General features: G+C 27.3%; 1 protein-coding gene across 15 annotated transcripts in view; it reads right to left on the minus strand.

The window, feature by feature from the left end:
- Positions 1-21,906, minus strand: part of LOC100576709 (mitogen-activated protein kinase-binding protein 1) — a 129,218-nt gene that overhangs the window by 6,930 nt on the left and 100,382 nt on the right. For 11 of the 15 annotated variants that reach the window (XM_016917065.2, XM_016917062.2, XM_016917066.2 and 8 more), the window contains 14 exons: positions 17,750-17,972; positions 13,670-13,885; positions 12,672-12,854; positions 11,091-11,251; positions 9,429-10,257; positions 8,678-8,888; positions 7,785-8,034; positions 6,575-7,031; positions 5,707-5,775; positions 5,322-5,435; positions 4,860-5,029; positions 4,174-4,467; positions 3,568-3,715; positions 1,026-3,468 (listed from right to left, as the gene is read on the minus strand). In XM_016917065.2, coding sequence (XP_016772554.2) covers positions 1,026-3,468; positions 3,568-3,715; positions 4,174-4,467; positions 4,860-5,029; positions 5,322-5,435; positions 5,707-5,775; positions 6,575-7,031; positions 7,785-8,034; positions 8,678-8,888; positions 9,429-10,257; positions 11,091-11,251; positions 12,672-12,854; positions 13,670-13,885; positions 17,750-17,972 — 5,768 coding nt within the window. The remainder of the gene's footprint in view (positions 1-1,025; positions 3,469-3,567; positions 3,716-4,173; positions 4,468-4,859; positions 5,030-5,321; positions 5,436-5,706; positions 5,776-6,574; positions 7,032-7,784; positions 8,035-8,677; positions 8,889-9,428; positions 10,258-11,090; positions 11,252-12,671; positions 12,855-13,669; positions 13,886-17,749; positions 17,973-21,906) is intronic. The other 4 variants (XM_006557757.3, XM_026445871.1, XM_016917071.2 and 1 more) reach the window with 4 other exon arrangements.

Consider the following 21,906-nt stretch of genomic DNA (forward strand, 5'->3'; position numbering starts at 1 on the left):
AATAATTATCACAATGAATTATAATAATATAAATTGTAATTTTAGAAATTTTAAAAATATAAGAATTAAATAAGCAGCTTTCTATTTTTTCTCTCATGCATATTGCGAAAGCAATAAATTAATTGAACGATAAAATATAATATAATTAACTTTAAAAGTTATCACTAGCTTTGGCATTTTTAAAATGCAAAAATAAAGATGCAAAGTATGTGTTGAATGCGTAAAATAAGTATAAAACTAAGGTTCAAAATCAATCGTGTAATTTAGTACTTTACTTATACTAAATGAATGAAATTTCTATAATATAATGGTATAATATATTAGCATTATTGATTAATACGATTGATTTTAACACAAAATTTCATTACTAAAATAAGGTAAAAAATTCAATAGTGTGGAACAAGGAAAAGGAATAAAACTACATCGTAAGGACAAAACATGCTGTTGATCATATGTCATGCCAAATCAAAAAATAAGAAAATATTGATAATATATTAAACTGAAAAGTACATGATTGCTATCGTCTTAATAAGATAATGAAATAAGAAAATCTTTCACCGTATAATAATAAGAAGAATATGAAGAGTATCTTGACTATATGATAAAAATTAACATTCGCACGTAGAACACAAAGGAAAAAAAAAAGAGAGTGAACAATTAAAAATTTATATAATCGTGCTACTATATATCATATAACAATATTTACACGATTTGCAGTTGTCATAAGAAACTCAAATAGACATTTAATGACTCGTTCCTCGATTTTCTTGCCCAACACTTTGTCAACACTTTTATCTGATATTTATATCTTATATTTTTTTTCCTCTTAAATTCTCAAGAATTTCGTTCTCTTATTGTAGTCATATTCTCTCTGGGCATTGAAATCGATAATCGAGCAGCGAAAAACATCATGAAATAAATTTGTATTTCAGCATCCAAATAAGAAAGTATGTACTATTCAACAAACAGGAACAAAATGAATGTTACAAGAGAACAATTTTCTTTCCTGTGTATGCTGTAAGTACCTGCATAAAGATGTTTAGACGGCAGTATGACTTGATTAATGGTGGGTAATGTTTTAGTCCATTTCATGTGACTCTGACATCGCGAGGCTGGCGGCCACATTCTTTTTGGTGAATTGGTACAACTCGAGGCGGACGTTGAGGAACCGCTTTCCATTATCGATCTGTCTATAGCAGACGTGTCCGCAAAATCGCTATCCTCGCCTCCAGAATGAAATCTAATGTCACGCCTCAAAGAACAAAATCTACCGTCTCTTTCCGCCTCCAATTTGGCAAAGTTCTCGCTCGTTTCTTGGCAGTGTGACATTCGCAGACATTTCTCTTTCATAAAATATTGCTCTCTTCTCACCAAGTTCTCAAATTCCTTTGAAAGCAATTTCACTGTTCCTTCGATGGCTCGAGTGATTCTGAGATCAACACTCGCGTCTAAATTGTCAATACGTGCATTCGTACTTAACAAATTAGATGCAGTTTGCATACTCGTTGTCTGTAAGTCACAGTTGGTACCATTAGGCTCCAAAGAATCGTAAGTTTCCTGGGTATCTTTCGTCGGAATTTGAGACTCGAAGCAGCAACGTCGATCCGTGTGTGAAGCGTCTATTTGATCCTGCTGATAACTTTTCGTTTGACAAGTAGAATCGTTTGGATCGAAAGCAAAGTTGTCCATCGGACCACCAGCGTCATAGACAATACCTTTGTCGGATCGTCGAGTTTGTAAGCTGTAAAATTTGATTTTCGAGTCTTTATCTTCGCCACCCTGTAAAGAATAATTGGAAGATTGTAACAACTGCTCGATCCTTTTGGAAGTATGCAAGTTTTCGTTCCCATCCTCAGTCTTTGCATCTGTATCATTTCTCACTGTTCCTCGAGACTCCTCCGTACGAGACTTGTTCGTGTAATCATCGGATTCTTGGGATTTAACACGGGAAGATTGAGGCGTTGAATCTACGTATTTGTTCCACGCGGGGCGTGCCCTGTTCCTCATACTTTGCGTCCGAGCGGAATTCCGTTTAGGCTTGGGCGGTTTATGGGCCACGAAATCGTTCAGAATCAGCATTGATTGCGGCTCTTTCGGGACTTTCAAACTGCTGCTTCGCGAGATCGTGTCCGATTTCGTTCCAATTCTCATTTCAACATTAGTGTCATTTTGATCATTGAAGTTAAACTCGTAATAAATACAGGTTGCAGGTTGGACATTATCCTCTCTATAATTATTTTCGTTCCTCACTTGACTTATTCGCGTGTCTTGAAGAGATTTTGATCTGAATACCGCCCGACAAGACGACTCGTTGACGGCATTCTCAGTATTGTTTGATTGTTCCACAGCGTTGTTAGGATTACCGCTGTACGTTTCCGAATTTTGCCTTTTTCGTTTGTAATGAGAGTCGAATAGCATTTCCAACGGTGCAGATTTTACCAAAGAGTCTGAGTCGTCGGTTAACACGCTCTCGGTACTTCGGTGATCAATATTCTCATGTAACGGGAACATTTGATAATCGGATTCATCTGTCAAAATGCTCTCGTGGCTTCGACCGGCTTGCATCTTTCGACGAGACAAGAAGAAGCTTGCACTCGAGTGCCTGTCGTTGTCATAGTGACTGTAATCCAAAATCTCAGCGCTTCCTTTCGAAAAAGATTCCACGGAAGCATCTGAAAGGATGCTCTCTTGGGATCCGGTTAGAATCCGTTTAGGAAAATTCTGATAGGTCGAATAGTTTCTTTGAACAGCTTGATTGTCCATGTGCATATTATTTATCTGATAATCACTGACGCACCTGCGAGGTGGATTTTTAAAATCACCTTCCAGAGAGTCGTCGCTAAAGTTTCCATTTCCTTCGTCCCCATCGTCCATTACATCATTCAAATTTTCGATGTTACGCTCGTTCATGGCCGGCAAACTCTCGAAAGACTTGGCTATATTCTCCATGTCTTCCTCGTTATCATCGAGGCCGATAAAATAGCTGCACGATCGTCTTTTTTGCGCGAATCTTGCAAATCGGCTGACATTCTTTTTACACTGTTCCTTCAAGAGCTTTAACTCTTCGCACACAGGCGAGTCGGGTAAAGATTGATTTGGTTTGTTCAGCGATAGCTTATACTTTTCAGTTTTCTTTAGAGTTAATGTTAACGGTCGACTAAGAGATGGCTTTGTCTTGTCACTTATACACGACGTAGTCGGGCTTTTGGATAAGCAGTTTTCAGTCGAAATATCTAACTTAGGTAGCGCATTACCCACACCTGATATTTTGTTAACGAGTTGTTGAGGTTTTAATGGGGGCTTTGGATTCGGCATAGGTTTACAGGGATTAATCGGTTTCGAGTATTGATTTTGTTGACCAGATTTGTTACCTGTACTTAATCTATTTGAACGATGATGTTTCTCCGGTATATGACTGCTCAAGTCGGTTATACTTTGACTTGTTTTCAACGATGATTTATAGCCAACCTATAATAACAGATAATTATGTATTACGATTTATATATTAAACTTGCAAATCTATTTATAATATGGTATAATTTATGGAATAAATATCGCAATGCTAACACTTTGCAATTTCTTTCTAGTTTCCTCTATTCTCCTTTGTAATTCTTCGCGCTTCTTTACAACATCTGCATCACCTCTTGCTTGTTTCGTTGCATTTACTACTGCAGCGTTGCGAACCTTATTACTACCATTATCGCCACCGCTGAGTCTAAAAATATACAAATTAATTTTCAAACAAATCTACTAAATAATTAAAAAAGTTTTATTGTTTTTTTTTAACAAAAAAGTAATATAAAAAACAAAATTTTATTCATTAAAATAATTCATTAAAATAAATATTCTTATTCTTTTTAACAAATTATAAAAATTTTTGTTCAATATTTTCTTTTTATAATTTGAGATCTTTTGAATAAGAAGTAAATAAAAAATATTCATTTATGAATTATAAACGCTTCCTGAATTCATCATCATCATAATTAAACAGATATGCATATTATTGGAAATTTATAATTCCAAGTAAAATTCACCACATACTCATTTTTAAATCTTAATTAAAAATATTTGCAGCTATCTCTATATAAATTTTATAGATAATTTTTTTATTATATTTTTTTATCATAAAGCATTCTTAATTATTTAATATTTTTTTCAGTAAATGAGATTTACCTTCCATGGAACTGAGAACTGATACTAGTCGTTTTGGCGCTTCTATTCGTAGGCTCTTCGGCACCGCTAAGAGATTCAAAAGCATTTTTAAGAAATTTTTCGCGATGACTCTGTTTAGCTAATTGATCGAATCCTTCTGAACTAGCTTCCGACAGCATGGACAGAGGATTTCGTTCAGCACTAGGTGTCGAAGCGCCACCCTCGGAATCCGAATCGTCTTGACTGCCCGAAGCAGTTAACTCGCTCGTTCGACCACTTTCTCCATTTCTTGGTTTTTTTTGCCTCCTTTGAGACCTATAAAAGTAAAATGTTTTAATAATCTTTTTTCCAAATCAAATCTAGACGTTATGAGAAATTTTCAAATTAAATTACTTCAAAATTATTTCATTTATTTCAGAAAAATTATTTAAATTTGAAATAGCACAAATGTTTCATGAAATATTTTATAAAGTAGAAAGTAAATTAATGTATTTGTGAATAAATTTATTTGCTACTTCATAAAATAAATTATTTACCTTTTTTTTAACTATTATTTATTATTTCTTATTATATATTATATATTTATTTAATTAATTGTATAAAAATAACAAATTATTTAAAATAATTATCTTTAAATTATTAATTAAAATAAATTTTAATTTTTATCATGCATAAATTTTAAAAGTAAATCGTACAATATCTCTAACCTTCGAAGCTCTTCTACATCCATCGCATTTACAGTAAATTGATTTGAGACTGTGTCTTCTGGTGCAGGATAATACATCAATCTATGATGAGACTTTTCTGAACCAGTTGTTCCATTCTCTCCTTCGGAATAATCTTCCACATCTCCATCATGCTCGGTACTTTCATGATCCTATATACATTAATGCATACATATTTTATTCCTTTTTTTTTTAAATTCATTTCATATACAAACTATTGTTATTCGATAAAGCATGAATTTCAAATGTTTTGAGGTTTTAGGTATGTAATTGTTATAACAAATTTAAGCAGCAAACATAATAAATGCGACTTAAAAGACATAAATACAGAAAACCATGTGTTTGTTTTCAGATAAATATATATTTAAATGTCTTTTTGTTCGATTGCATTACTGTTTGGCGATGCTTTGTTACAGGGGCGTCTGAGGTGTTAATAAGATATACCTCAAATTTAAAGCTGCCAAGACTGCTATCGTCGGTATGATGACGACTCCTTGATTGTCGTGTCAATTCCGTGATATTGCTACCTCTAGTTACAGTCACGTTACCACCGATCACCTATGTCATCGGTTGAAACAAAATACAATCAACACAAAACAATCGCGAACAAATAATTGGACGCTAAGATGAAAAAAAAAAAAAATAGAAAAAAAAATAGAAAGAAAAAAAATCAAATGTGAAAGCTGAATGAATGAAATAAATACAATCTGTCGTCAATCTTTTTTTTTTTTTCGCAAGCTATCTGCGATTCGCAAATACACACTAATAACAATTATTGGATAACAAATAAGTTATTATAATTATTTTGTTATTGGGAATCAGTTAGTACCTGTTTTGTTTCATCTGCTAATTCTCTGTAACTATCTGGACAAGGTTGAAATATAGTTTCATCCTCTTCCTAGAATCAGTTATCGATTGTTAATATATCGCGTATTTGATTTAAAAAAAAAAAAGGAAAGTAATAATTTATTAATATATATTAATTTATTAGTAGTTCACTCATCACTGATTAAGATCGATATGAAATTAAATTAATTATTTAAAATAAATATGTAAAAATATATCTCAATGATTTTGATACTCTTGAAGTATATATGTCAAGATCATCATTCTGAACAATTTTTTTCTATAACGATTGCTTTTTTGCAGATATAATCTAAATATTTTTGATATTACATATACTTTTAAAATTTGAAATATTTAAAGTATAACTAAATTTAAATTTTATTTGGATTAAGTTTTGGTTAGATATATATATTATTTCTTTTAATCTATACCATAGCTTCAATTAACAGTTGAATAGATTTTAATATAATTTAATGTAATGATTTTGATTTGAATTATTTGCATCAAAAAATAAATTAAACTAGAATATCTTTTAAATAAATTCAATCTAATTTAAACTTATACGTATAATATAATCCAAACTTATTTAAAACCTATTTACTCTACATAAACCTACTTTAATTTAAAAGTTAAGTAATAATTATATGTACAACTATCTTAAAACGATGATTCTGACAATGTTTTAAGATCATCGAAATCACTAAGATAATTTTTTTAGAAATTATCAAAATTATTTATTAATATATATTAATGCATTAGGAAATAGGATGATATTAAAATTAGGTCGAGAAAATTATTGAAAAATTAATGAATAATATCTCCTTATTTAAATTAATAGAAAATGATCCTACCCTTTTAATAATAATTGTTTCTCTACGATAATCACTGCTACACTTGGTCTCAGTTCCACTATCGATCGAGCTATCTTTCGATCCTCCGCCTCCTCCACCACCATCTGAATCGATCGCACCACGAGGTGGAGGAAAAGGTATAACCTCATCGCTATCGTAGACAGACTTGACAGTTATACCATCCCCTTGCTGGACTCTTTGCGCCCATCTGCCCTTCGGCAAGTCCACGCCAAGAGATCTGACATTCGAGCCAAGGACGGTACTCTCATCCGCGTTCGCAGTATTTATTTGTTTTTTCGCCCAAAGAGGCAATTGGCCTACGCTAAATCTATAATCCACGCCTACGTTTTGCGACGTTGGATTGGCATTTGGATCCAAGAATTCCGGTGGAGGTGATCCAAAAGTTTCGTTGTCCAGTTGTATGTCGATTCCTGTGCCGTTTACTTGGGATGGCCTCCTTTAATAATAATTTTTATTATAAATAAATTAGAAATAATTTTTAAATTAAATTATCATAAAACTCGAATTCAAAATTTTATGAGAAAACCAAAATGATTATTTTTATTTCCTTTTTTTTTAAAGAGAAGTTTGTCAAAAATTAATATTTTGAGAGATTAGATATCTCAAATTCTTCAAAATTTTGATAGTGAACAAATATATTATATTGAAAAAAATACTATATGTTAATTGATATGATTAGAAACAAATGTTATTCATTATTAAAATGTGAAGATAAATAAATTAAAAATTAGTTAGTTTTTCCATATATAATAATTCATATTTCACATATGCATGATTTAAAAATTGAAGGTTCAATCCAAGAGATTGAAGAATTAAATAGGCAGATAAATATGACAATTATTGTATCATTGTTACGTTAATTGATATGATTAGAAACAAATGTTATTAATTATTAAAACGTGAAGATAAATAAATTAAAAATTAGTTAGTTTTTCCATATAAATAATTCATATTTCACATATGCATGGTTTAAAAATTGAAGGTTCAATTCAAGAGATAACTTATGAGTTAAATAGGCAGATAAATAAGACAATTAACTTAATTATTGTATCATTGTTACATTTGTTGCTTCTCTTTAACAAATGATCTAATAAAGTTAATAAATACAAATGACCTAACAAATATTAAATTGTTTAAAATTGATTGTATTTAACAGGTAATCGATCTTAAAATTAAATAATATTCTTACTTTCCAGCCCGCATTGCTTGTTGAGCAAGACGTGCCTGCATAGTCACAACCATATCACGTGGAACACGCCAGACAAATATACAACCATCGCCGCTAGCGGATACGAGGTTGCGACAGTCGGGACTGAAACGCAGTCCCGTCACCAATTCCGAATGACCAAGCATGGTAGCCATGCATTCGCCACTATAGTAATCGTATACACACAACGTTTTATCCGTACATGAGGTAGCTACGTAAATTCCTGATGCATCTGAAAATGTTACAAATAAATTATAAACGATTTCACATATATTTAGATTTGGAACTCCATTTAAAGTATATTAATTTATAAATGAGATTATTTTTTGAGTTATTTGTTACTTGAAAAATTTTTTAAATGGAAATTATTCTTTTTCTTTTTTTAAAAAGAAAAGTTGTAAGTAGTTTTTAAGGAATTATATATTTTATATGTTAATCATTTCTCAAAAAATATAAAAAAAAAATATAAAAATAATTGATATTATGATATTATAATTAAATATTAGTTTTTAGGAAATGTATCAATTTTGTAAATAATATATAAAAGATAAGAAAGATTATCCTTATATATCAAACTTGAAATCACATGTGTTGCTTTAGAAGATTTTTTTTTAAAAGATTAAATTTATTTATAATATGTTATACATTATATATTAATATATAATTAATAATATAATATAATAATAATATATATATTAATTGATATTATGATATTATAATTAAATATTTGATGATAATTTAGATAATAAAAATAACTAGAGTTCATTAAATCAAATTCATTCATGAAAAACCTATTTCAATAAATTTAATAATAAATGAAGTTGTATTATCTTTTCTTCAATAAAATAGAAATATTATATTCAAGTTTGACTTACCCAGAACGACTTTGATAAGCGATCCATCTTCGCCGACAGATCCCTTGAACGTTTTGCTATGCTTGCCCGTAGTTACATTATAAACCCTTATATTTCTATCCTGACAGGCAGTTAAAACATGTTTTTGTCCAGAATCGACTTCCATGTCATAGAGAGTAGTTTTTCCCTGAGCATTGTGACCCCTGGCAAATTGAGGCATTCCTCCTGGCGTCTAGAAACAATTGAATTCGTTAATACCAGATGGAAATATTAATTTTTGGTTTTAACAAAATAAAATAATTCAAATAAATAGAATAAAATATTACTAATTATAATAAATTCATTTTGTGATGTTTATTTTCATAATATATTCTATTTTCAATCACTCGTAAATGAATTTAGATATATATAAAAAAATAATATAAATGCAATATTCTTATAAAAAAATTAATATTTTTTTACTTTTTAAATAAATGTTTTAAATAAAAATAAACATTAATTTATCAATTTTCAAATTATATAAATGTTCATTTCACAGGCTTGTATTATTATAAGAAAAATAACAAAATTACTATATAATATAATTATAATTTGCTAATAAACTATATAATAATAATTAAATATTATACTATATAACAATTTTACAATATTTATACAAACATTAAACGATTTCAAAATTAGATATGCGTATGTATATTAATTTACTCTTCAAAATCAGAATATTAAATATTATTTTTCCAATTAAATTTAAAAAAAAATTAATCAAACTAACCGATTGCAGTTGTCTAAAAATAATACTTTTGTCGGCACCGCAGGACACCATCTGTATCTGATTATTCTGATTGCTCTGATTGAAGAATCTGACGGCAGTAATGGAAGAACTATGATCATCCAGCGTCTGTAAAAAGTTGTATCCTTGATCCACGCTGAACACGTGAATCAATCTATCCCTAGAAGCGCTGGCTAACAATCTAGGAGGTTCTGTCGAGTATCTGGAGAACTTGGAGTACTCGAGGCAAAGCACTTCAGCGTCGTGTGCCTCGATCAAGCACAATTCGTCCAACGAGGAGAGGTCATGAATTCGAATGTTACCAGACCTGTCACCAGATGCCAAGTGTTTCCCATCAGGGCTGATCCTAATAGATCTAACACCGTTCCGACTATCATAAGAGGCGTCGCTCTTCTCCGTCGATCCAGCTGCGGCCAGATCTAGATCTTTCAAATAAGTTAGCTCTTGATCTATGTAAAGAACTTTGAGCAACTCGTTGCTGTAGATGTTCCGTTTGTAAAGCGTGTCATTGGGGGAAATATCCTTCTCAAGGTTCCACACGCGGATGGTGTCGTCGCTGGAACACGTAATGAAACTGCCAGCCGGCATGGCGCCCACGGAATCCGAACCAGTGGGATACATCTCGACTCCCCAGATGCAGGCCGAATGATAAAGGAACGAATGCGACTTGCCGACTCGTCTGATATCTCGCACATCCCAAACGTAGATACTGTGATCGTTGTAAACACAGGTGAGCTTGTTGTTTCGCTCGTCGAATGCTAAGGCGATGGCGTCTGGATACCTTGCATTTGTTGGATGCTGAGACATATGGCTGGAATCGATAAGATGGATTAACAAAGGAATTAAATTTTTATGCAAATTTTAAGGAAAATTTAAAGTAAATTGAAAAAAGTATTAAAAAATATTTGAATTGTATTGTGTTATTTCATTTAATTAGAATATAATTCTTTAAGCAGAATTCTTAATAATCATGAATAATAAAAATTAATCTAATATAAATCAATTTTAATTAAATTCTTTTTAATATAAATATATATAAACATGAAATATAGAAATAGAATAATTTTTTTTTAATAGAAATTATATAATATAATTATAACACTTAAAAGAATAGAGAATCCATAAATAAAGAAATTTAGAATTATTAAGTCTAAGAGATTTAAGAGAATTTAAGTGATGAATTAATTTGTTTTATCTGATTAGAAGATTAATTTTATAGACAAATATTATTTAATATTTATATAAGTATTACTTAGATTTTAAACTTTATTAAAATTAATTAATGCAATAATAATTAAACAATAATTGAACAATATTATAATAAATTAACCAATATCTTTTTATAGTTTATAAATAAAATGTATATATATAAAAAAATTATCTTATTAGATAAATACCTAGAATTAAATATATATATAATATATAAAATTAAATAATTATTTAATCTAAGCATTATGAAATACTATTTTCTTATATTTCAATAAAGTGCTCATTTTAAAATTTTGTATTTGTATAATTTATAATAAAATATAAATAATATAGAATATTAGTAATATTAAGTATGATTCGAAGAAACAAATTTATATTTATCTTCTTCAATTTTGGTAATAAGTAATCAAAAAAATTTTAAAATTGTCCATATACCTAATGGACAATCCCTGAGCAACGTCCACGCCCAGGTAATGTGTTCTCGGTAAGGTGGTGATGAATTGAAGCGTGTTAGGACTAAAGCACCTCACAATTCCCTCTGCACAACCGATGAAAATGTATTTATCTCCAACGGCCATGCAATTGGCACTGCTCGTCTGAAAATAGCCAGTTGCTTGAAACGAGTTATTATAAAATAATATTATACAAAATTATACAAAATAGAATATAGTGTTATAATACAATATAATATAGTATAGTAATACAGTATATCATAAAAAAATAAGAAATTAAATATGCTATTTAACTAATTAACTAATTAATTAATAATAATAATATCAAATGATTATTATTGGATAATTCATTAATAATTAAAAAATGTACGGAATCAAAAATAAAAATTTTATTAAAATTTTAGAAATAAAAAATAATTTCAATTTTAAATATCCTGAAATATAATTTTTCACAGGAAATCTTTTTTTTTCGAATAATTAAATTTTATATATCTGATATCTTGAAATACGAGCCATTATTTTAAATAATTATTATAGCTTTGAGAGAAAACTAAAAAAAAGCGAGACGACAAGTTCAATTTCAGTCGATATTTAATATTCAATTATTTATTGAAAAGAAAATTGAATATTTGCCACAGTCATGTTTTCTTAATGAACGAATGCATTCAATATTTCCAACAATATTAATTAAAACGATTAATAGGAAATATAATTGGTGAATATAAACCGAATTTTAAACATTTCAATTAAATATCCCAATTAAATATCCAATTAAAAGCTCATAATTATCAATTATAAATCACAATAATTAATATTATTATCAATTATATATATATAAAATAATAAATAATGAATGAAACATGTTTATTTATTAACACAAATTATATAAAATACAAAAGAAATAGTTTTTATAGAAACTGTTTCATTCATATGTTTTCATATTTTAATATAAATTCATCTCAAAAGTTAATGACATGTATTTCTGAATCACACTGTATATATATAAAATAATAAATAATGAATGGAACATGTTTATTTATTAACACAAATTATATAAAATATAAAAGAAATAGTTTTTATAGAAACTGTTTCATTCATACGTTTTCATATTTTAATATAAATTCATCTCAAAAGTTAATGACATGTATTTCTGAATCACACTGTGTATGTACAAGAAACATATACATATAAGAATATAAGGAAAAATTGTTCAGAACGTTGAGTTTAACAATATGAAGGTCATCGAAATCGGTAAAGTATATTTTTTTCTGCATAATTACCTATCCAATTGATAGTGAAACAGTGAAACTAGCATATCTATTAACATGTCCTACATAAAACTAATAGCGACTCGTAGAGATAAGTTAACGTGGCGTAACGAGTTCTATTTTCATACAGAATCGTATTGAAATAAATTCTATGGTGATACATTGAAATTGAGGTTAGTTTTATATATATATATATATATATATATATATATATATATATATATATGTATAGTCATGTATGTAATAATTTAAATACAGAATATCAGGTAGAGGGCATCAGAGACAAAGATACTTACACGAAGTTCTACCCATTTATCCAAGAGTCTCCTGTTATTGAATTCGCATAGAAGGCCTGTTTTCGTAATCGCGTATGTGGAATCTGCCATTTCTCCTCGACCGCAGGCTACGTCCACGAAATCGTTATTTCTTTGCTCTCCTAATATGGCAGATCGACCCATCAAAGGCACAGGTTCCTTATACTGCACAAAATTCCCATTATCACTTCTTTCGCATTTATACTCATCCTGTCCAAATTTCGCCAATAGAGTGGAACGAAGAAATTGTTTACATTTATTTTATTTAATAGTAAATTTGCATTTAATCTTCTAATTTAATGTTGAAAAGATAAATTCTGTAAAATTAAATTTTAAGGTATCACAAGAATTTAAAAATTTTTATTTTTCAATTTTTTTTTTTTATAAAAACATGTTTTTTAAAAAACGGTAACTATTCAAATAAATTGATCCAAATTATAAAATGTAAATGAGTTTATTAATTATCTCGAAATTTATATCTTATTGCTTTATCTCAAACTTATATTGTAATTAATGTTACGAAATATAATAATTAATATTGAATACAAAAATTTAATTTTAAATTTCAACATTAGTAAATCATAGAAATAATTTACTAAAATCAAAAATTAAATTACTGTAAATTAGTGAAATTTATAAAATCAATAAAAATAATAATTTTTTAAATAGTAGTATAATATATACCTCGTAAAAAATTTCGTTCCGTTTTCTTTAAATATATATTTTTTTTACAAACTTAATTTAAATCACTTAATTTAAATAAAAAAGAAAAAAGAAATTCTAGTTATTTCTATCCGTTAATGATATCTAAATGATATCGATATATCGATATATCGAAAACTATTAACAAAATATCGATGACATATCGACAATCGATAATCACAATTTCACAGTGCATAGCGAGTAGCCAATAATCGACGAGTGAATTTTATTCGAACAGGTTAGAAGAGATAAAGAGATTGAATTAGTTTGACACGTACCTTGGCACTGCGCGAATATTCGAGATACCAAAACTTGACATGTCTGTTACCGACGGTAACGAAGTAATTGCCGTTTTCCGCGAAGCATACGGCCTTCACTTTGCTCGAGACTTTGTTTGACGCCACTTTAACATTGTTCCTCCAGTCCCAGACATTGACGATCATATCATGTTGAGAACCCACCGATACCACATACTTGTTGCTCGGTGAAAATGCCTTAAGAAAAAGAAAAAAAATATACATATGTGAATATGCTTCTCAAATTGTCGTTTCTTGTTAATTATCTTGATTATAATCGATTAAAATTATAAAATTTAAAATATTATAAATATAAAAACATAATAGACACTTTACATAATTTTATTATCACTTTATTTATTAACCGAATTTTTTTCTTTTATATGCCATTTTTTATAATTCTTTTAATCTCTAAACTTGATTCTTCAAAAATATCTCACAAGTAGATATATTGATACTTTGCATGAATTTACAATTTGTTTAGTATATAAACATAATGGCTAGAATATTGATTATAATAAAAAATTAAATTTTTTTTAAATACCTCTTATATATAATAAAGTTAAATATCGAATCAATTTTAATTAAAAAAAATTATTTACAAATCTCCATTAAGTTTCCTTAGAAGCTCAAGGATCCATGATGAATTGCTAGATGATCGTGAGAGATTTCTTAAAAGATCGTGTACATACTTGTTTTCATGGTCGAACGACGTAATACCGCCGCGTGTACGCGGAACCTTTCGAGCAAGGATCATTGTACCCAAGATATCGAGGGAATGCAGTGGAACAATAAAAAGGGTACCGTTGTCCGTTCGCTGAGAAAGCAATTTAGTATTCACGTGCCCTGCCCAGTGTCGACGTCTCCTCGAATTGTGCGTCGAGCATGCGCGTACGTGTATGCATGTGGCGCGAACGTAACGTTCGTTCTTGAATTAAATGTATTGAAACTGTATTTCCTTTCGTTAGTATTCTTTTTTTTTTGCGAAAAAAAATTTTTTATGATTCGAGAAGAATGTAATATATTGAAATCGCAAATATATTTATTATTATTTAAAAATTAATTAGCTAAATATGTATTATAGACATGATAGAATATGTTTGAAATGGTATGGAAAAATTTCAATGATCTTGAAATATATTGAATACACAAGAATAATATTTCTTATACATTATATTTCTTTTGGAAAATCATTTCATATCTCACCTTGTAATTTAAATGTTTGTGAATAATTTTAATATATAAATATAATAGTTTATGTTATTAATCATCAATTTTTATAATATAAAAAGCGAATTTTTTTATTTTATTCATAATATAATATCTTTCTCCCTCAGATTCTTAATCAAAATAAAGAGAACGAAATTTTAATCTTAATTCAAAATATAATTTTATAATTTTAATGGAAATTTTGTTTGGAACTTAATTTAACAATATAAATTAATAATAATGGAAATAAAAAAATAAGTCAGTTATTGTGTTAAAATATATTTAATTTATTATGTTTCAAATATTAAAAAATTTCAAAAACTAATGTAATGTACTTAATTCTCTCTTATATAAATTGAAAATAATAAATAAATTATTATTTTTTTTTATGGAGATTATCAAGCTATTTGATCTCCCATTATCCAATTATAGAAATAATAATATTAAAATGTATCAATGAAATCAGATATCAATTTTATACAAAATGTTTTTCATTATAAATAATATTAAATGAACAATTTTATATTTATAATAAAAAATTGTTCAAATTTTTGTTATTTTGATAATATATTTCGAAATCGTTGAAATGTATCCTTTTTTAAATATATAATTATCTAAAATGTTCATAAAGTAACTTTTTAATTATATAAATTTTGATTTCGTGAAACAAAAACGGTGAATGTTAATTAATGCGAGTAGTAGAAAATATAATAGGCGTAGAAAATGATAAACTCATCAAATCATAAAAGCGTACTCTTTTTTTTTTTTTTTCATTATGAGCATCCACACTGTACCCCCTTGATATTCGTCGCAATGGGAGTTGAAAAGCTCCTTTTTCGTCTTTACGAAAAGTAATTTTACGCTGGAACCTCGATGTGCCGAGAATGAATGCAAAAGAAACGGACAAAGAGATGCGATAAAAATCCATCGAGAAATGAAATTTTTCTCGATGAAATAAAAGTTATCTTTTTCTTAATATATTCGCAGTCGGTAACGCAGTTTTAAAATTTTCAACTATATATTTACAAAAATTGAAATTTTATTATTCAAATAAAAAATTATTTGAAAAATAAAAATGTGAAATAACCATATTATCGATAAATGATCTCTTGATTATTCAATTATTTGAATTTCAAATAAAATAATTCCATTTTATTAACATCATGAATTGTGTCTGAAATAAATTTTCATATATATAGAAATACTACAGGAAGCTAGCAAATATAAAGAATTTTTTTCTAAAATATAATATCATGTCATCATCTTGTTCTTGTTTTCATTTGTGATAATAATTATGCTATATATACTTTTTCTATGAATTATTTGAAATGAAAAAATATGAATTATAAAAATTCCCATATTCTAAGTTCAATAATCACATTCAATTTCATATTCATTTATTATTATTATTTTTATTTTTTTATTATTATTATTATTTTTTTGCGTAAGTCAAATTCACAGAAATTATCTCACCAGAATGTCCAAATCCGACTTTGATTCCAAATATTAAAGAGAGCGCTACTGTAAATGCTAGTGATACAATTGGCTGAGAAATAACAAGTTATACTACTGAATGGCGAACAGGGCTATACTATCTATTTCATAGAGTAGAAAAGTAATGAATTTAGTAACTAAGTGAATTTTTTTTTATAACATGAATAAATATCATGTAAAAAAATCGTATAATGATTAATTTTTAATAACATAAGATTGTACATTTAATTTAAATTGAAACAAACTATATCAAAAATTTAAAATAAAAATATATTTGATAAATATATTTTAATTAATGAATATATAAAAGAAAAGTTAATAAAAACGAAAAGAACAAAGAAATAATATTTGTATCTAATATTGGTCGAATTAAAATATGTGAGCAAAATCGTATAAATATAAGTAAAACATAATTAAAATATTATATAATTTTGAAAAATACATATGTAGTAAAAAATTATGAAACTGTGAATCGTTTAGAAAAATATCATATAAAAAAAACATCAGATATAAAAAAAAAAAATACAATAATCTTACCAATTAATATAAATACTACATAAGTGTTTGAATAAAAAAAAATAGAAAGTTTAACATGTGATTCTCTATTATAAATATATATTTTAGTTTATTTTTCAAATAATAAGCAATTTAATTTTAAATTAAATTTAATTAAATAAAATAGATGTAAGAATATGGCAAACTATTTCTTCATTTCATGCAAAATTGCTTAAATTAAACAATAATTTAGCACTAAATTAGCATAAATGTATCAATATTTTTTTGGCTTGCAAATCCTTGAATTTATTTATATTATTTTTAAGTTATTGTTACATTAAAAATTTTTAATTTACATATTATCTCTGTAAAGTATTAACAAAAATAGATTTTATTTGTATATTATTTATTTATGTAAAATTATTGTAGGAAATATTTTTTCCATTCATCATGTAATAATTATTACAAAAAATGTTTATATTTAATATATAATATATATATAGAAAATAATAAAAAAAAAATGCATATTAGAATGAAATTAATTTGAAATTTTAATGAATAAATTAATTACTTGTAATTGGTAACTATAATCATTGTTAACGACTTGTTAAAATAAGAGACGAAGATTCATGATAATTCATGATAAGAATTCACGAGCATAACAATTAACTATTAAATATAATGTTTGCGAAATCTCGAAAAAGCTTTTTCTAACCTTCAATAATATTTTTTTCAGATCATAAAAGATATGATCATTGCGAATATTCGTCAAATATTTCGATAAATATTTTCGATTAATAAATTTGATATGAAAAATATAACGATTGCTTCTGATCGCTATATTTGCATCTGATTACTACTCACCACGCAATTGATGCCGTACTTGTGCCCGGAAAACTCAGCGAACTGTACGGCATTGTACGGGTCAGAGATGTCCCAGACGCGGACGTTTGGCATATGGCCGCACTCGCCAGTCGCCAGAAACCTTCCATCGCCAGCGAGCGCTAAAGAGGTAACTGTTTTACGACAAGCGTTCAACACGTGAGCCTGGGTATTCTTCCGTGGATTGAACAGTACTACGGTGCAGCTGAAACAAATTAATCGTTCGATTATTTTCTATCGGATAATATAATATCAATAATTCTTTCATATTATTAAAAATGTGTAATATATATATTTGAGAAATAATAAAAATTAGAAAAAGATTTATCATTTTTTTTTTACATTTTATTCAGGTAGGAAAATCAAAATAAATACAAAAGTTGTAAAAATATAGAGAAATAAAAACTTATTTATATTATGTTATTATACAGTTGAAATTTGAATAGAGTAACGCAACTACAAATAGAATCGTATAGCGTTGCGTATAGCAGTGTGCGATAGAAAAGAATATTTGCTTTACCTCAGTGTAAATCTGCAAGATTTCTTTACCAGCTCCTTACTGTACATTTAATTATAACTATTCGCCATTGAAATTATGGAATAACCGCAAGAAAAGAAAAAAACGATTCGCGTTGCAAACATTAATTACGAGTCGTAAAGGCAAGTTCCGTGACGTATGAAATTGTAGTTGATTCGAACGAACAATAACTTAATCTTATGCCATATGCCATCTGCCGGCTGTCAGTGAAAGTGACACGAATAATTGCTTACGTTGGATATCTTATTCCAACTTTTCATTTTTACTGATAAAATTGAATAACATATGCCTACCTTTTTTAATATAATGTGTATAATAATCACAGATATACAAGACGTTAATATATTATATATATATATATATATATATATATGTATTTGAATAATGTTTGAATAGCTTATTTTTATATGCTCAATATAATTTTTTTATGTCATAGAAACTGCTTCTTTCGAAATCAATTTCGATTCGATGATTTTTATGAAATTTTTATAAATTCAATAATATGTAACAAAATTTGCAGCAAATGAATGTGTCACGAGAAGAAAATTAGTCATGCTTGTTTGTAAATGTTCGAGCACGTGTACGTGCTTCTTGGTCCATTTGAATAACGTATTAGAAACTTAAGTACACAGGTTTTAATTCAGTGACACTCACTTTGGAATTATTTCGAATTATATTTTTTTAATTTGAATTAATTCGATGAATTTTATCTTTCTCTTACAATAATAAATAAATAAAAAAAATATTTATTTTTAATTCTATGAATTCGTATATCAAAAAATTTCTATTTTTTTTTTCATATAATATTTGCAAAATTAAAACTTATATATTTATATACTCAAAATATAAAATTATCTTTTAAGATAAATATAAGCTAAAAACTTTTTTTATTTATGTTCTTATTATTGTATGTTTCAAAAAATTGATTAAAGAGATAAGAAATTATGAAACTACAAAAAAATTAATATAGAATATACAAATGTAAAATAAATATATACATTACAATATCCGGATTCCAAATGATAGCGGTGCTTAATAACATAAAACATCCAACGGTTTGTGAACGAGATATGAAAAAAAGAATTGTACAATTGTATTCTCTAAATGTGTTAACGAGCACCACTGGCTAAGTGTAAATAGGCACGCGGTTATTGTGGTAATACGAAACGCGACTCGTGCGGCTCGTTGTATCTCGTTGTCTGCGGAGGCGATTTATTCGCCTGTCACCCTAAACCGCAACGTGTCAATAAACTCAATCCTAACGGAGCGATATTTCTTTTGCACTTGTTCTGATGTTACGTTAACAAAACACAAACATAATGTAATTTCACTGTAATTTTATTTTATTTAAATCTGTAAAACTGAATTCACTGAAAAATTTTTTCGTTCTTCGACGAAATATTATCGATGATGCACGTTATTCAATTTAAATTAACTGAAAATATCAAGTATCCGATGGTATGGTAGATTCGGGACAGATCGGAAAAATTCGGCAACCAGAGCAACGTATATCGAGAGACTTCGACCGATTCTATCCGAATTTTTCCGATCTGTCCCGAAGTTAAATTTTTAAAGATTAAAAGTAAGGATTGCTAGATGTAAGAAAATCATATAGGTTATGTAAAAATGTAGAGTATTTGTATTATGTTTTGATCGATTATTGCTTACTTTCATATGATAAAATATATAATATGTTATTAAATTAAAAATTTACGCATGGCATTCAATTCTAATTAAAACATAATAAATTTTTCTTTTTAAAATCTACATTAATTTTGCTTATAAATTTTTTTTTTACTTCTATTGTTATTTGCGATTATTTTTTTATTCGTAAAACAATCTATTGATAAAAAAATTAAATACATTAAAAATAAAAAGCAAAAAAAAAATATTTATTTTAAAAGAAATATTAATAAGAAATAATAAAGAGGAAACAAGTTGGGATATATATATATATATATATATATATTATTCGTAGATATATAAATTTTAAACATAACCTAATATTTACATGATGGCTTAAGTTGTAATAATATATGATGATATACTCTATATGATTTTACGTTTTCTTTACAGTAAGAAATTCTTTTAAAAAATATTAGTTAAGAATTAAAATAAAGATCATGTATAATATAAGAGTAAATAACAATAAATAATAAATAAGAATAAATTTAAATCCTTAATGAAAAGTCATTGCACTAAAGCTAAATTAATGACATAAAACATCTAAGCACTAAACTTAACTCATAGAATTATAATGCTAAAAAAAATATGTGCTACTTTCTTGTCGCTAGCTGTTTATAACTGTTTATAGTCTTACAAAAAGTCACGATTTAAACTGGCGACCAAGTTAGGTGTCGGTCTCTTTACATTCTCGATTGGTGGTAAACGATCGATTCAAATCGCATATCGACGAAAGGCAAATGTTCAAAGGCGCGAATACATTTGAGAATAAAACTTTCGAAAATTATTTTTCCACTAAAAAATACTGCATTGAAAGTGAAAATTAATTTTGAACAAAAAAAATTCAAGGTATTCAGCGTAAATTTTATTTATTTTATTTACAAATTTATTTATATTTTTAAAAATAGAAATGGTAACAATATATCGATTTCTAGATATCAACATATAACGATAAAAAATATCGATATTTTTATTATCGATATTTGAAAATTGATATCGAAACTATTGGCATTTTTCGGATTTTAATATTTTTAATGACATATTTTATAATTGTGTTTTTCATTCATTAAAAAATTATAATGGTATCATTAAGATAAAAAAGAAATTAAATCAAACAAATAATAAATGAACTTTTTATAAATTTTTTGTGTTTTGACATAAAATAAATTTTTCAGAAATTTTTATCAAAATTCCTAAAAAATCTTTTCCTTCTTAAATAAAAAAAAATATTGATATATCGAAATATCATTATAAATATCAATGTTTTATTACAACAATAAACCAAATTGAAATGACAAAGAACAAATATTTTATCGATGAAATGAATCCAAGAAAATTGCACATTGAATATTTTGCAAATCAATTAAAGGATGATATATGAATATAATTTTGTTTCGTTATTTTAACACAGGATGGCGCAATAGTAGTAGTAGAAAAATTATATGGAGGTGATTGCGAGCACGTAAATTCATCATTCAAAAAGAATAGACCAGTGCATAGTTCTCTTCGATCGACAATCGCGAACAATCTCTTCTATGAATCAATTAAGCGCATCTACGTTCAAGTATTTAATTAGATTCTATTTGCGAATGAGCCGCCCGTCATGCATGTCCGCCATGTTTCCGGTCGCTTCGCTTTCGGTTCGCCAAAACGGATACGTATACGACTAGAAGTTCAAACACCTTTGCTAGATTTATTTTCTAATTTTGTTATTATTTCTTTAAAAAAAGTCCATTGACAGCTAGATAGCACGTGATAATCGATAATACGTTAAAAATACTATAAACATATACAATTTTAAGGTAAATATACACTAAAGATCTTATTTGACGTATTCATATATAAATATATTATATATTTGTGTTTTTAAGATGCAAATTTAAGATACGTACATTTAATATATTATTATTTTTAAGAC

The sequence above is a fragment of the Apis mellifera genome, linkage group LG16 (assembly GCF_003254395.2).
Source record: "Apis mellifera strain DH4 linkage group LG16, Amel_HAv3.1, whole genome shotgun sequence".
Taxonomy (NCBI): domain Eukaryota; kingdom Metazoa; phylum Arthropoda; class Insecta; order Hymenoptera; family Apidae; genus Apis; species Apis mellifera.